At 39.3% G+C, this 13,003-nt stretch overlaps 1 protein-coding gene across 1 annotated transcript in view; it reads right to left on the reverse strand.

The window, feature by feature from the left end:
• The window catches only part of LOC102956535 (cytohesin 1 interacting protein), a 32,609-nt gene that overhangs the window by 14,506 nt on the left and 5,100 nt on the right, over positions 1-13,003 (reverse strand). Inside the window, exons 2-6 of the mRNA XM_007078484.3 lie at positions 10,603-10,652; positions 10,304-10,358; positions 6,002-6,104; positions 5,695-5,788; positions 2,798-2,867 (exon numbers count right to left, since the gene is read on the reverse strand). Of these exons, the coding sequence (XP_007078546.1) occupies positions 2,798-2,867; positions 5,695-5,788; positions 6,002-6,104; positions 10,304-10,358; positions 10,603-10,652 (372 nt within the window). The remainder of the gene's footprint in view (positions 1-2,797; positions 2,868-5,694; positions 5,789-6,001; positions 6,105-10,303; positions 10,359-10,602; positions 10,653-13,003) is intronic.

Genomic DNA, 13,003 nt, shown 5'->3' on the forward strand with positions numbered 1-13,003 from the left:
GTTAAAGAAGCCAGGTTTATTTAACAACAACAACAACAACAAAAAGATGCTCACAAATACCCTCTTTTACAAAAACAAATTAAGTTTTGACAGTTTTAAAACCTAAATAGGGGAGCCTGGGTGGCTCAGTCAGTTAAGGATCTGATTCTTGATTTCGGCTCAGGTCATGATCTCACACTTGATCCAGCACTGAATTGGGTTCTATGCTGAGCCTGGGGCCTGCTTGAGATTCTCTCTTCTCCCTCTCCCTCTCCCTTTGTCCCTCCCCATTTGCACTTATGCTCTCTCTCTCTCTCTCTCTCTCAAAAAAAAAAAAAAAAAAAGCCTAAATGTAATTTACATTTACATTTACATTTAACTGTTTATTACATACAAAATATTCATGATAAAATGTTAGAGGCATTCCCTTTAAGGTCAAGAACAAGAAGATTATCACTCTTGAACAACATGGGGGGGTTGGGGCACTGACCCCTGCACAGTAAAAAAATCTACATATAACTCTGCACTCCCTAAAAACTTAACTACTAATAGCCTACTGTTGACTGGAAGCCTTAATAATAACATAAACAGTTAGCACATATTTTGTATGTTATGTTACATACTGTACCCCTACAATAAAGTAAGCTGAATCCTTGCACTTCAAACCTTTGTTGTTCAAGGATCAGCTATATTTGAATAATCAGGGAGTAAAGGGCCAAACCTTTCAGTATCTGCAGATAATATTGTGTCTAAATAAAAAAATCTAAGATAATCTACAAATATATTGGAATAAAGAGACTTCAGCAAGACTACTGGATTTAAAATTTACACAGGGGCACCTGGGTGGCTCAGATGGCTAAGCGTCTGACTTCAGGTCATGATCCCACGGTTTGTGGGTTTGAGCCCCACATCAGGCTCTGTGCTGACAGCTCAGATTCTGTGTCTCTCTCTCACTCTGCTCCTCTTCTGCTCACTCTTTCAATCTCTCTCTCTCTCTCTCTCTCACTCAAAAATAAACATTATTTTTTTTATTTACACAAAAATAAATAACAACAACCTAAAAGATCTTTTAAACGTAAAAGATCATATTGGAGCGCCTGGGTGGCTTAGTCGGTTAAGCATCCAACTCTTGATTTCAGCTCAGGTCATGATCTCACGATTCATGGGATCAAGCCCCCCATCGGGCTCTGGTCTGACAGCACAGAGCCTGCTTGGGATTCAATCTCTCTCTCTCTGTCTCTCTCTCTCTCTCTTCTCTTCCCCTCTCTCCCACTCATGCATGTGCACTCTCTCTCTCTAAAAATAAATAAACATAAATAAATTAAATTACAGTTAAAAGATCATATTTATTATAGCAAGAAAACTTAGAAGGTACATAAGAACAAACATAATAAAAGATATATAGAAGTGCATGAAGAAATTATAAAATATTTTTGAAGTACATAAAAAACCTGATTTAAAAGATCAAGTCCTATGTTTGAAGTAGGAAAAGTGAAAACCATAAAGATGTCAATTGATATTTATTCTATAAATGTCAATTCCCATCATAATCTGAACAGAGGAATTTTTAAAGAAATTTTACAAATTAACTCAAAATATAGCAATAAGTACAATAACAAGAGTACAAAATCAGTGTTGACACAGAAGGAAACAGAGGCTATTGATGAACTAGATGTGGGGGGAGGGAGGAAGAATACCAGATAAAACAGAAACAGTAACTCTACCCTCAGGGGCGCAAAAATTAAAATGTACACACTTCAGGGGCGCTCAGTTGGTTAATCGTCCAACTTTGGCTCAGGTCATGATCTCACAGTTCGTGAGTTCCAGACCCACATCGAGCCCTCTGCTGTCAGCACAGAGCCCGCTTCAGATCCTCTGTCCCCAGCTCTGCCTCTCCCCCACTGGCACGCACATGTGCATGCTCTCTCTAGTTCTCTCAAAAATGAATAAACATTAAAAAGAAAAGAAGTACATGCTTCACAAAGAAAATTAATAAACACCAGCTATTGTTAAACACAGTCCAGGCAAGCAACCTGCCTGTAGTAGGCCATGTGGTCTCTGCTTAGACTGACCCCCTCACTGCCATGCAGGGGAGATCTCTGGGATAAAGAGATCATTGCAATCTGTAGGACCATGACTCACATGCACATGGGTGAGGGCTGTACTTCATGGCCTGGCAGAACCTCACCCATCTAGCAAACTGAGATTTTCAAGACCCCCAAAAAGCCATCCCAGGGAATTGTATCTAAACATCCTGCAATATGCACTGTCTCCTGGAAACTTAATTTTTTTTTTTCTGCTTCAGAGTTGATTGCGTGTTGGCCAATGAAAGTAGATTCAAGGACAACCACAGGAGCAGAGGGAGATGATTTCTGGAGGAAGAAAGAGGCTGAACAGAAAGACACAGAAGAGGAAAGTGGAAAAACAAAACTTCTAGGCCCTCCTGCAAACAGGCAACACGGAGGGAAAAAAATGAAGAAAAGACCAGCAACTCCTCCTTTGTTTCTTCCCCAAACAAAATGTAAATCAAGAGAGATCACAGGTGCATGAATGAAAGTTCTTCAAGTGATGTGCCTTCCTGTTGCTTTTCTGAGCCTCACAGAAACACGGAAGGAGGAAGGAAGAACGTGATTTGCACTGGCTTGTGGAATTTAATATTCCTGTAAAGGTAATTGTGTGGCTCTTGATAATTCAGCAGTTTAGACTCATCATGACATTTCATCTTCAAGGGCTATTTCAATTCCTCAAATAGATTTTTATTCCACCACTCACACGTTCAAGGATGAAAAAGGTACCTCACTGTATTAAATTAAATTACCTTTAAAACTTGTAGCTTTGCTTCAAGCTCTGTTCTTTTGAGAATCATTGTTCCATTAAGAGTCTCTATCCTGTTTTAAGAGAAAGGGAGGGGGGAAGGGAACAGCATGAGTGATTCTTTCAAACAAGTACCATCCTTGTAGATTATGCCACTTTGAGCACAGACTACACTTAAAAAAGCAACATAAATGTTATTATTTTCATGGCACTTCAAGTATCTGCACCTAGGCGGAATCTTCTGACAGTATTCAGAGAAAGAAAATGGAACAAAAGCAACACAAAAACAAAATGTCCCCTAGAGAGGGAGGTTGAAAGAAAAGATACTGTTTAACTTGTAACCCGTGGCTCGCTTTATAGATGCCAGCGTATGGCAATGATTGTTGTTCTCTAATGGAATCTATTCTTATGGTCTCTGACTGAATCACCTATTCTATTTGGTGAATATTTACTGGGCATTTACTGTGTGCCAGAATTTAGATAGTCATGCTTAGCATGAGAGGTCCAGCAATGAAACCAACATGCAATAGGGATTTTCAAACAGTGGTAGCAACATGCTCTTTCTTGGAAAAGGGAAACATCCTTTCTTTCCTGGGATGCTAGGGACCTTTACTCTGTAAATTGACTTAATTTTACAGCTCGAACAAACAGAACCGAAACCACTAAGAGATAATAATCTTCATATGACTCTCACATCTTGGAACCTTTTAAGTTTATAAACCTTAATCCTAGCATTATCAGTTTGATGCTGTTCTTTTCTCCCTATACCAAATGCCTTTCTAAAAATAAAAGGACGTGTTCTATCCTGAGTGATTTGTTTTGTGGGCTCATGTTGAGGCCTTTATTTTGACTACTAAGTCAGCAATCTGAATAAGGTAACAAATTCCATGTGTTAGTCACACACCTAAATATTTTTAAAGTATTGGTTCAAATTCCTTCTGACAAATAAGCTGTAACTATTAAGATTCAGGAAATCTTTCAAGTCATGGGGGAATAATAGCATTAAATATGGAGACGAATTTTTCTCTATTTCTAATAGCATCATTCCCAAGATAATGACATGATAATGAAAGCCAAGATGTTGTCTCCTTTCTCATTAGGATGGTCTTGTCTCTGGTCACGAGTGAGGATCCCTATGAATCTGTTTCAGTGGGAACTTTAATGCTGACCTGAGCTGAACAAGCAATAAATGTCTATGTGCCAAACCTCAGGAATACACTGGTCACCCTCTTCAGTATTTATACAGTTGTCTCTCATTTTCCTGACGTCTGAATTTCCATTTGTCTCCACCCACTACTCCTTAATTACATACCTGCGTTCTACCCACTTCAACCATTTGGAACATAGCCTCCTGATTCTAACTGCCACCATTTTCCCTGGGATTCTATATGGCTCCAACCATATAGTTTCAAGTTTCTCTGGAGTAAAGAGCTCCTTTACCCTGAACTCACAGGATCCACAGAGTTGGACCATCAGGAGTCCCACACACAGTAAGGACATCTTTGAAGCTTTAGACCAGAATAATTGAAGAGCATCCAGGGGATTTTCTATTGGCAGCTTGCAATGAGCAGCTGTGGGGTAGCTGAAGAGAACAGATCTTGGCTTCCAGAGCGGGTGGTCAAATCCTAGCCCAGTCACTTACTATATCATTGATCTTAATTCCACCTAACTTAAGCTTCAGGCACTTGATCTATAAATAGAAATAAAACTAACATCACAAGGTGGCTGTGAAGGATGAGCGAGATAATGCACACACACCCCACCTTAGTCAGAATAAATGCTTAAATTACTTAGCCTGACAAGACCCATGCTCTGCCCCCTGGCCAACTCCCTGCCTTCATTTCTTATATTCTCCCTAATCTACCAACCACCCATCACACTGGTTGTTTCTCTATCTCTTGGACATGCCAAGCCCATTTTGAGAATTCACAGACCTCTCTCTTTGCCTGAAGGGCTCTCACCAGAAGTTCACATGACCACCCCTTCTTTTTCCTTATGTCTCAGCCCAGATTTCCCCTCCTCAGGCAAGATCCCTCTAAACGCAGGTAGAATCCTCTTACTCAGTATTCTACCCCGTTCCTCATTTTACTTTCTTAATAGCAGGAACCAAAAGTTGAAATTTCAAAATTACTTCTTTTGAAGGCTTTCCTTGTCCATCTCCCTCCACAGATAATAAAGCACTACAAGAGTCCTTGTCTTTGTCTCTCCTAAGCCTATATCACAAAGCTGGAAACATAGTATTTGCTCAATAAATATCATTTGAATGACTGAAGAAATTCCATCTTTTAACTAATTACTGAAGTCTTATTAGGCTCTAAAGGATGGTATGGTAGAAAATTCAGTCAAATCTCTAGTTGGGAAGAACACTCTCCCATGAGTAAGTCTGGACTATTAGTAAGTGTGCGTGTGTGTCGCAGGGCAGGGAGGGTTGACCAGAGTTTTCTTCCTGCTAAATGGAACACTAGAAGAGAAAAACAATTGGCTTGTGGTGTGAGAGTAAAAAACTCAGCCCTCCTGACCTTTTATTTGTTCTAACCACAAGATTATATCAACCATGGAAGCTGGACTAATTCCTCTCTATCCAAAGAGAATGTGGTGCCAGTTTAGTTGAATTTAACATTAAGATAAATAAATAAATAAATTTTCTAAATGTCATCCCTCCCACACAGATGTTGGGGCTATTGATGTCCTCTGACTTTAGATGTTGACAATACTTTCAAGTTTGAGGAAACCTTGAGAAACAAAAGGGACTGATAATACACGTCTGTACCCGATCCCAAAGCTTTGGTGCACTGCCTCCCTTCTTGTGATCCTGAACAAAAAGCCTATTCATTCACTCAACAGGCATTGTGAGAGACCATAACATTTCTGAAGCCCCATGGGAAGCAGATGGATAGTTACGTTAACACGTTTCCTGAAGATCTGATCAGGTCAACGACTTGTTTGTGGGTAAAGCCTTCCGTGCTCACACCATTGATATTTGCAAGGACATCACCTGGGAGATGCCAAGAAAAGTGAGTGTTAAAACACTTGCTTGAAGAATCCCTCCTGACATGCAAATAAAACAAAACAAGCAAGCCCCAAACCTTAGCAACATAAAAGAGGGAAGAAAATTCAAAGCAGCAATCACATCCTGACCTTCGGTAGCATAAAGATTTCTTTTCTTGCTATTTAAATCATTCCCAACATGAGCAAAGTTATAAATTACCAGTTTGCAGGCCAGCGTAGTGGGCTGGGCTATCCTCCTGTATTTTGCAAATCAGAGTGCACATCTCAGAAGAGCACATGTTCTGGTTCTGGAGCCTGTAAGTCTAAAAATTCAAGTGATACATAATTATTATTCAAAAAACTCAAAATCTATGTGTCAAAAAATAAAAGGGTGTTGATTACGCAGCAGAACAGGTAAAGGTACAAAGAACCATTGGAAAGGCTTTCTTGAATATAAACTGAATCAAAGGTACCAGTCCTGAGATTCTATGATGAAATCTGTAGCCAACCCTTTTCATTAAAAAAAAAAAAAAATCCAGGGTGAGACTAAAAGTGGGATAAGACTGGCTCAAGATTTTCCATTTTCAAGCCTGAGAGACCACCTGATGCTCTCATTATTACATATCTATTAAGAAAAATTAGGTTTCTTATTTCCCAATGGGATAAAACAATAGTAGCCAAAAAGCAAAGAGAAAAATCTCTGTGTGGTTCTCCCAAGCTAAAGCACTCATTACAAGAGCATATGGAACAGTACACATCCAGGAAGGGAGATGTGCCAACAATAATTATTTTAAATCAGAGCTCTGCAAATAATGACAATCTGCCCTGTATTTTTTCAAAAGTGCTATAATTGACGTGATTACCTTCTTGTCTAAGTGCTCTCTGGTATGCCTGCCTGAATACTCACCGGTTCATTAGTCACTCAACTAAATTAGAAAAAGTTATGCTTCGTCTCTTGCCTCAGTTTGTCAAAAGCTTGGTTTTGTTTTTATTTTTGTTTCAAATTGTACCAAGAACACTCCATAAATATTGCTCGATATAGTGGCCCAGTGACCTATAACAAACATATTTTTCTTTTGCACACATTTAAGTTACGAAGCCTAGTTCCATTTAGAATCAAAATCAGTATCTGAGTTGAGTAATCTGATTCCTAAAATTATTCCTATTACAGTACTGCTTCTCTGTGGAGAAATTAACGCCTGATGTTCACTCCTTCTTATTTTACAGACACACAGACTCCAGAACCAGAAGTCAATCATGTGCATGCAACTCCTAGAAACTTGACTTAGTTAACATCTAAGGAATCTCTATTCGCTCTGCAAGGCATTTAGAATCCCTATATCATAAAGGTACGAGGGACCTTTAAAGGTCATTTATTACACTTCCCTCTATGTCAGATCCCTTTAACAGCTTTTCTGCCAGGAAGTCTTGCTACAGCCTGGACCCTTTCAGGAATGAAAAGATGATCTAGTCCATGCGGTACATGAACCAAAGCTCTAACAGTCACTCCTCTCGGAAACCACCGTTATAACAGCTCTTATTAGCAGTGAGAATCTGCCCTCCAGGTCCAGTGATCAAAGTGAGTACAATGAGGGGAAACATGTTGATTTACACAGCCAGCATATATGTGCACAACCAGTGTAAAATTTGTGGATTGGGGACAGAGAATAAAAGGCAGAAGCCCCATAGTTCTGGATTGAAATAGTCAAATAATCCCTCCCGCCCCCCTCACACACACACACACACACACACACACACACCTAGTCTTCTAGTTCCCATTTTAGAAGCCAATGACAGAACAATCCCCTGCATTTCTCAGAGATATAAAAGTCACATAGCCCTCTCTCAGGCCCAGTGACCTTTATTCTAACACCTGCCATTGTTTGATCTACTGGTACCGGGCACGTTACTAAGGACTTTATATGACGTATTGTTTCATTTGAAACTCCTAAGAATCCCACCAGGCAGCACCGAGAGAACATGAACTTGGTGTGTATGAATCTAACATTTGTGTTGCTATCAAACTGTGTGACTCTCACTAACAGTATAAAACTAGCACCCAGGGAAATCCAAAGGGGATGTGTAGTTTCTTTGCCAATGTGCCCTTCACTTGGTAGACCAGAACCCAAATACATGTTAACCATGGGTGCACGATGTGGATACATGAGGCTCTATCTGGTCTTCAAAAAATTCCCAGAGTATTTCCCCTATTTGATGACTACCGTAAATCTTAGGACTGTTAAAGAATAGATTATGGTGTGGGGACGCTTGGTTGGCTCAGTCGGTTAAGCGTCCGACTTCCACTCAGGTCATGATCTTGCTGTTCGTGGGAGCTGTGGTGACGGCTCAGAGCCTGTATCCTGCTTCAGATTCTTTGTCTCCCTCTCTCTCTGTGCCTCCACTACTCTCTCTCTCTGTCTCAAAAATAAATAAACATTTAAAAAAAAAAAGAATAGATGATGGTGTGGAGCTGGCAATGGAAAGCATATACCAAGAGGAAATTGGCAGAGGACTGGGTTCCTGCTTTACTGGAACACACTGCAGTTCAGAAATAAAATCATTAACTCGTGTTTATCTACAAAGGTTCTAGCTGCTGTAACCTGCTGTCCACTAATGATAGTTTTGACTTGTGCTCCATATGGAGTCAGCATTCATGGTATGGGGGAGAAACATGGGGAAACAATGACATATATCATAGAAGAGTTAGAAGAAAATCCTCATTTGTTACATTAAATAGGATAAGTGAGTAGTCATCGATCTTGTTTCCAGTAGCAACTGCTACATACCCTCTGGATAATTCTCATTTAAAAGCAAGCACAAAAGGCAGTGTCTCCACAGCAGAGAGAGAGAGCGTTTCATATGAATGGGGAGTAAGAGAGAGTACTATGCTTCTAAAACCTCATAGAAGAATCATAGATGTCACCGAATTTAAAAGTAGAATAGTTCAGGGGCGCCTGGGTGGCTCAGTCGGTTAAGCGTCCGACTTCGGCTCAGGTCATGATCTCACGGTCCGTGGGTTCGAGCCCCGCATCGGGCTCTGTGCTGACAGCTCAGAACCTGGAGCCTGTTTCAGATTCTGTGTCTCCTTCTCTCTGTGACCCTCCCCCGTTCATGCTCTGTCTCTCTCTGTCTCAAAAATAAATAAACGTTAAAAAAAAATTAAAAAAAAAAAGTAGAATAGTTCAGAAAGTAGAAAGTATCTTTCTTCTTCCTATAGCCTTCTCCCTATTCATTATAGCTAGGGTTCCATTTGGTTTCTTTATTCAGAAGGCGTGTTTTACTTATTAGCAGTTTCCTGTTCCTAATCTTCAAATACACAGCATCTTTCCAATTTGGGGGCTGATATTCAGTCACCAAAGTTTTTTGAAAGCAGCACCAAAGTTAAGATCTCAAAGCTGATGTGCACTATAAGAATACGATTATGCAAAGAATATGATTATCTAAAAGAAATGCCAAAGTGTGATGGAGGAAAAAAAACAATAATACATAAGCTATTACTGTTGCACTTAATTGGACTGGACTTCATCTGACCTAACTCACCATTTTTACAAATATGGCCATGAAAAAGCAGAGAGCAAATAAGAAATGAAATTTTTAAGCTATTAGAAATTGAAAGCTATATGAGGCACCTGGGTGGCTCAATCAGTCAGGTGTCCGACTTCGGCTCAGGTCATGATCTCATGGTTCATGAGTTAGAGCCCTGCATCAGGCTCTGTACTGACAGCTCAGAGCCTGGAGCCTGCTTCAGATTCTGTGTCTCCTTCTCTCTAGCCCTCCCCTGCTCACGCTCTGTCTCAAACTCTCTCTTTCTGTCTCTCTCTCTCTCAAAAAATAAACATTTTTTGAAATGTCAAAAAAAAAAAGAAATAGAAACTTACAAAGACTGTTAGAAACTTCCTAGAGCATGAGACAATATGCAGGTAGACCCAAATGTTCTAAAATGTTTCAAATAGTAATTATAAGGTGTTGTCATTAAGAAAAAAGTCCAATTTTCTTCGTCATATCCAAGATAAAATCCTTAGTATCTCAAAATGTAACAGAGGTTCCACACGAATACATGCAGTCCCATATACACAAATATACACGCTTTCAAGTATTTCTTGAATGCCAGAGAATAGATTTAAAATCTGATGTACAGTACAAAAATGATTATGCAAAACACATCTTAAATGCAAATATATAAAATGCACATCTGTAATAGAGTATTTCACTTTCTTATTTAGAAGATCTGGCTGAAACCAAGTATTTCTGATCAGGCTCAGACTTACAGGAAAACTAAAGCAACTCAGAACAAGGAGCTGAGCAGGTCTCAGGGGTTTTATTTTGGCTTCAATGTTTTCTTTTCTTGATGGCACCCAGCACGCTGAAAAACTCCCCCAAACCACTGCACACTGGATAAAAGTCACAGATACAAGTCACGGAGCCCATGATTCTCTGATCCTGTCTTCCCTCTTTCTTTGCAAATATCATACTATCAGTGCCACTTTCTTCATTAAAATCTGGAAAATTGAAAACTGCCCACCTGGATTTCAAATCCAAAATTTCCATTATCTTGCTTTTCCACGGTAACAAGCTTTCTGTAACAAAGAAAAAAAAATTGAAAATATGCATGAAGACCAAAGTATCACATTTGTCACATACATATCATTAAATAACTGCCACAATTACGAACAGCTGACGTTCATGTAAACCGTAGTATGTGAGACTCTGTGTGTGTGTGTGTGTGTGTGTGTGTGTGTGTGTGTGTTGTCGTCCACAGTCTGAAGAGCTGTGCTCCTGAATGCCTTGGTGAGAGACACAAAAATACAAGAATCTCTTTACCTTTGAGACCAGGAGAAGTCACCTAAAGAACTTGATCTCGTTAAAGCAAGCTGAAAAATATAATAAGCACACAGTTATCCAAAGGTCCTTAAGACACAACTATGAAGTGTTGTAAATCACCAAGCACTTTGTTCTTTGTCACCTTCTTTGGCCCAGCTCTGGGAAATTGTTATGTAAAGGTAGTAATTTCCATTTTCTAGTGGTAGCAAAGGAGAGCAGGGAAGGGGAACATTGGAGCATTAAAAGGCTAAATGAGGCTCAGATAATAATACACCCTGGCAAAAAGAGTCCACGTAATGTGGCAAAACTCCAAAGCTTCCAAAAGGAATGTCATCTCTAATCTCTATTTAAAATAGCCTCCGAAAGATTAACCATAGCAATTTCTAATCACACGGAAATCCAAAGAAAACAACACCCACAGAATGGCATATAAAACTCAAATGCTTGATAGTTTTTTGAGATACTGATGAAATGACTGTATTTATTATAATAGTTCAATATGTTACTGTTTTTAACAGGATAAAAGAATCTCTAAAGAACCAACTCATATGCAGAAGCACAATTCAGGTGAAACCAGGGACTCAAAACCTCAATTCTGCTTATGATTGATTTTTGCAGAAGGTCTGGAAGAGTGCGGTGAGATCTGTAGCCAAGAGAGCAAAGGAACCAAGTAGTATAAACAACAGGAATACTATCACCTTTCCTCTTCGGCATATTTTGGAAAAAGATCCTATAAACATAAACTTCCGAGATATCTTCTACCCTTGTAAATAGGAAAAGTAAGCAAAAGGCAGCATCTTGTTTTTTCAGGTGATGGCTGTTTTTTCTGTGTTTTTGTGTTATTTGTTTAGGAATTAACAAATGGTAATCAGCCCTTTCTCAAATGTTGGTCCAGTGGCCCAAAATGTAAACTGCAATCCTAGCTAACCCACGGGTGTTTCATGGTCAACCTGACATGCCTGTCATCTATCAGTGAATACGTAAAAATGTCAGGGGCTGCTTGGGTGGCTCAGCCAGTTAAGTGTCTGACTCTTGGTGTTGGCTCAGGTCCTGATCTCGCGGGTTGTGAGTTCAAGCCCCACATCGGTCTGTGAGCTGACGCTATGGAGCCTGCTTCGCATTCTCTTTCTCTCCCTCTCTCTCTGCCCCTATCCCGCTCATGCTCTCTCTGTTTCTCTCTCTCTCTCAAAATAAATAAATAAACTAAGAAAAAAAAAAAAAAGTCAAGAGATCAACACATAGTCCAAACAAATAGAGGCTGAAAATCAGAAGGCGAAAAACACATAAAATTAATGCACAAAGAAAACCCTCATTAAGGCATTTGTTAGGACAGAAGCCTACGTCACTGTAATGAATCTGAATTATCAAGTACCAAATGCCAGCCTTTTCACAAACTTTCTGAAATGGCTCAGCGTTCAGAATTTGGCTACTGATTGGTCAGTTAAGCTAATGTAATGAAGAGATGATCTCTCCTCGCTTTGATGCAAATTGATTATGTTTTGGAATTCCTTGTCTTTTCAGTTCCACCCTCAAATCATTTGCATCATCCTGAAGTCTGCAATCAGAAGGCTCAGACCCAAAAAGATTCTCTATATTTGCCAGAAATTATTTACTTTCAATTTGTAAGGACTAACGATAGATGGCCTGCAACAATGTGCATAGCTTATTTCATCCTGATTTGTCCTACTAACCACAAACATGGGCTAGGGACAACTCAGCTATGCAGTAGGGCTGCCTTCTTATAAAAGAGAGCAATAAACTTGATATTGCCAAGTATTTTCATCTTGCCAGCACACTGCACTCACATTGTCTCAATCGACTTTCATTATTTGCATCTCCCTGGCTTTTATCCTTGTTTCCGATTGCAAGCTTCTTAGGTAGGTCATATCTACCTGTTACCTGTTATCATAACCAGGGCTTATATTTAAAAATACTACTCTTGCTATCAATATTCATCATATTATTCACATATTCTTGTATGTGGAGACTGTATGTGTATTTATATAAAGGGTATGCTGGATCAAATACCTCGCCTCTGTACAGAATTATCTTTATCCTTAGAGCCACGTGGGGACTGTACTTGTTTTCCTTTCTACCCCAGTGCCTAGTGCAGTACCTGGAATATAGGGGAAACTTCAAAATAGCTAAATAGACAAATAGAAGTAAACTATTAGACACCAATGTAAGTAAGTAGTGATGAAAGATCAAGTTCAGGAGAAATGCATTAAAATATTCTTCAACTTTGCCCTTCATCAAATTTTAAATATTTGCAGGAAAAACTCAAGGGTAATCATTAAAAATATAAAATTAAATTTAAGAAAATCCCAAACACGTGGCAACATCAAAAATGAAAAACAAAACAAAAAGAACAAAACCATCTCAGTCCAAAAACAGCAAGACC

Source organism: Panthera tigris, chromosome C1 (genome assembly GCF_018350195.1).
Source record: "Panthera tigris isolate Pti1 chromosome C1, P.tigris_Pti1_mat1.1, whole genome shotgun sequence".
NCBI classification, from domain to species: Eukaryota; Metazoa; Chordata; class Mammalia; order Carnivora; family Felidae; genus Panthera; species Panthera tigris.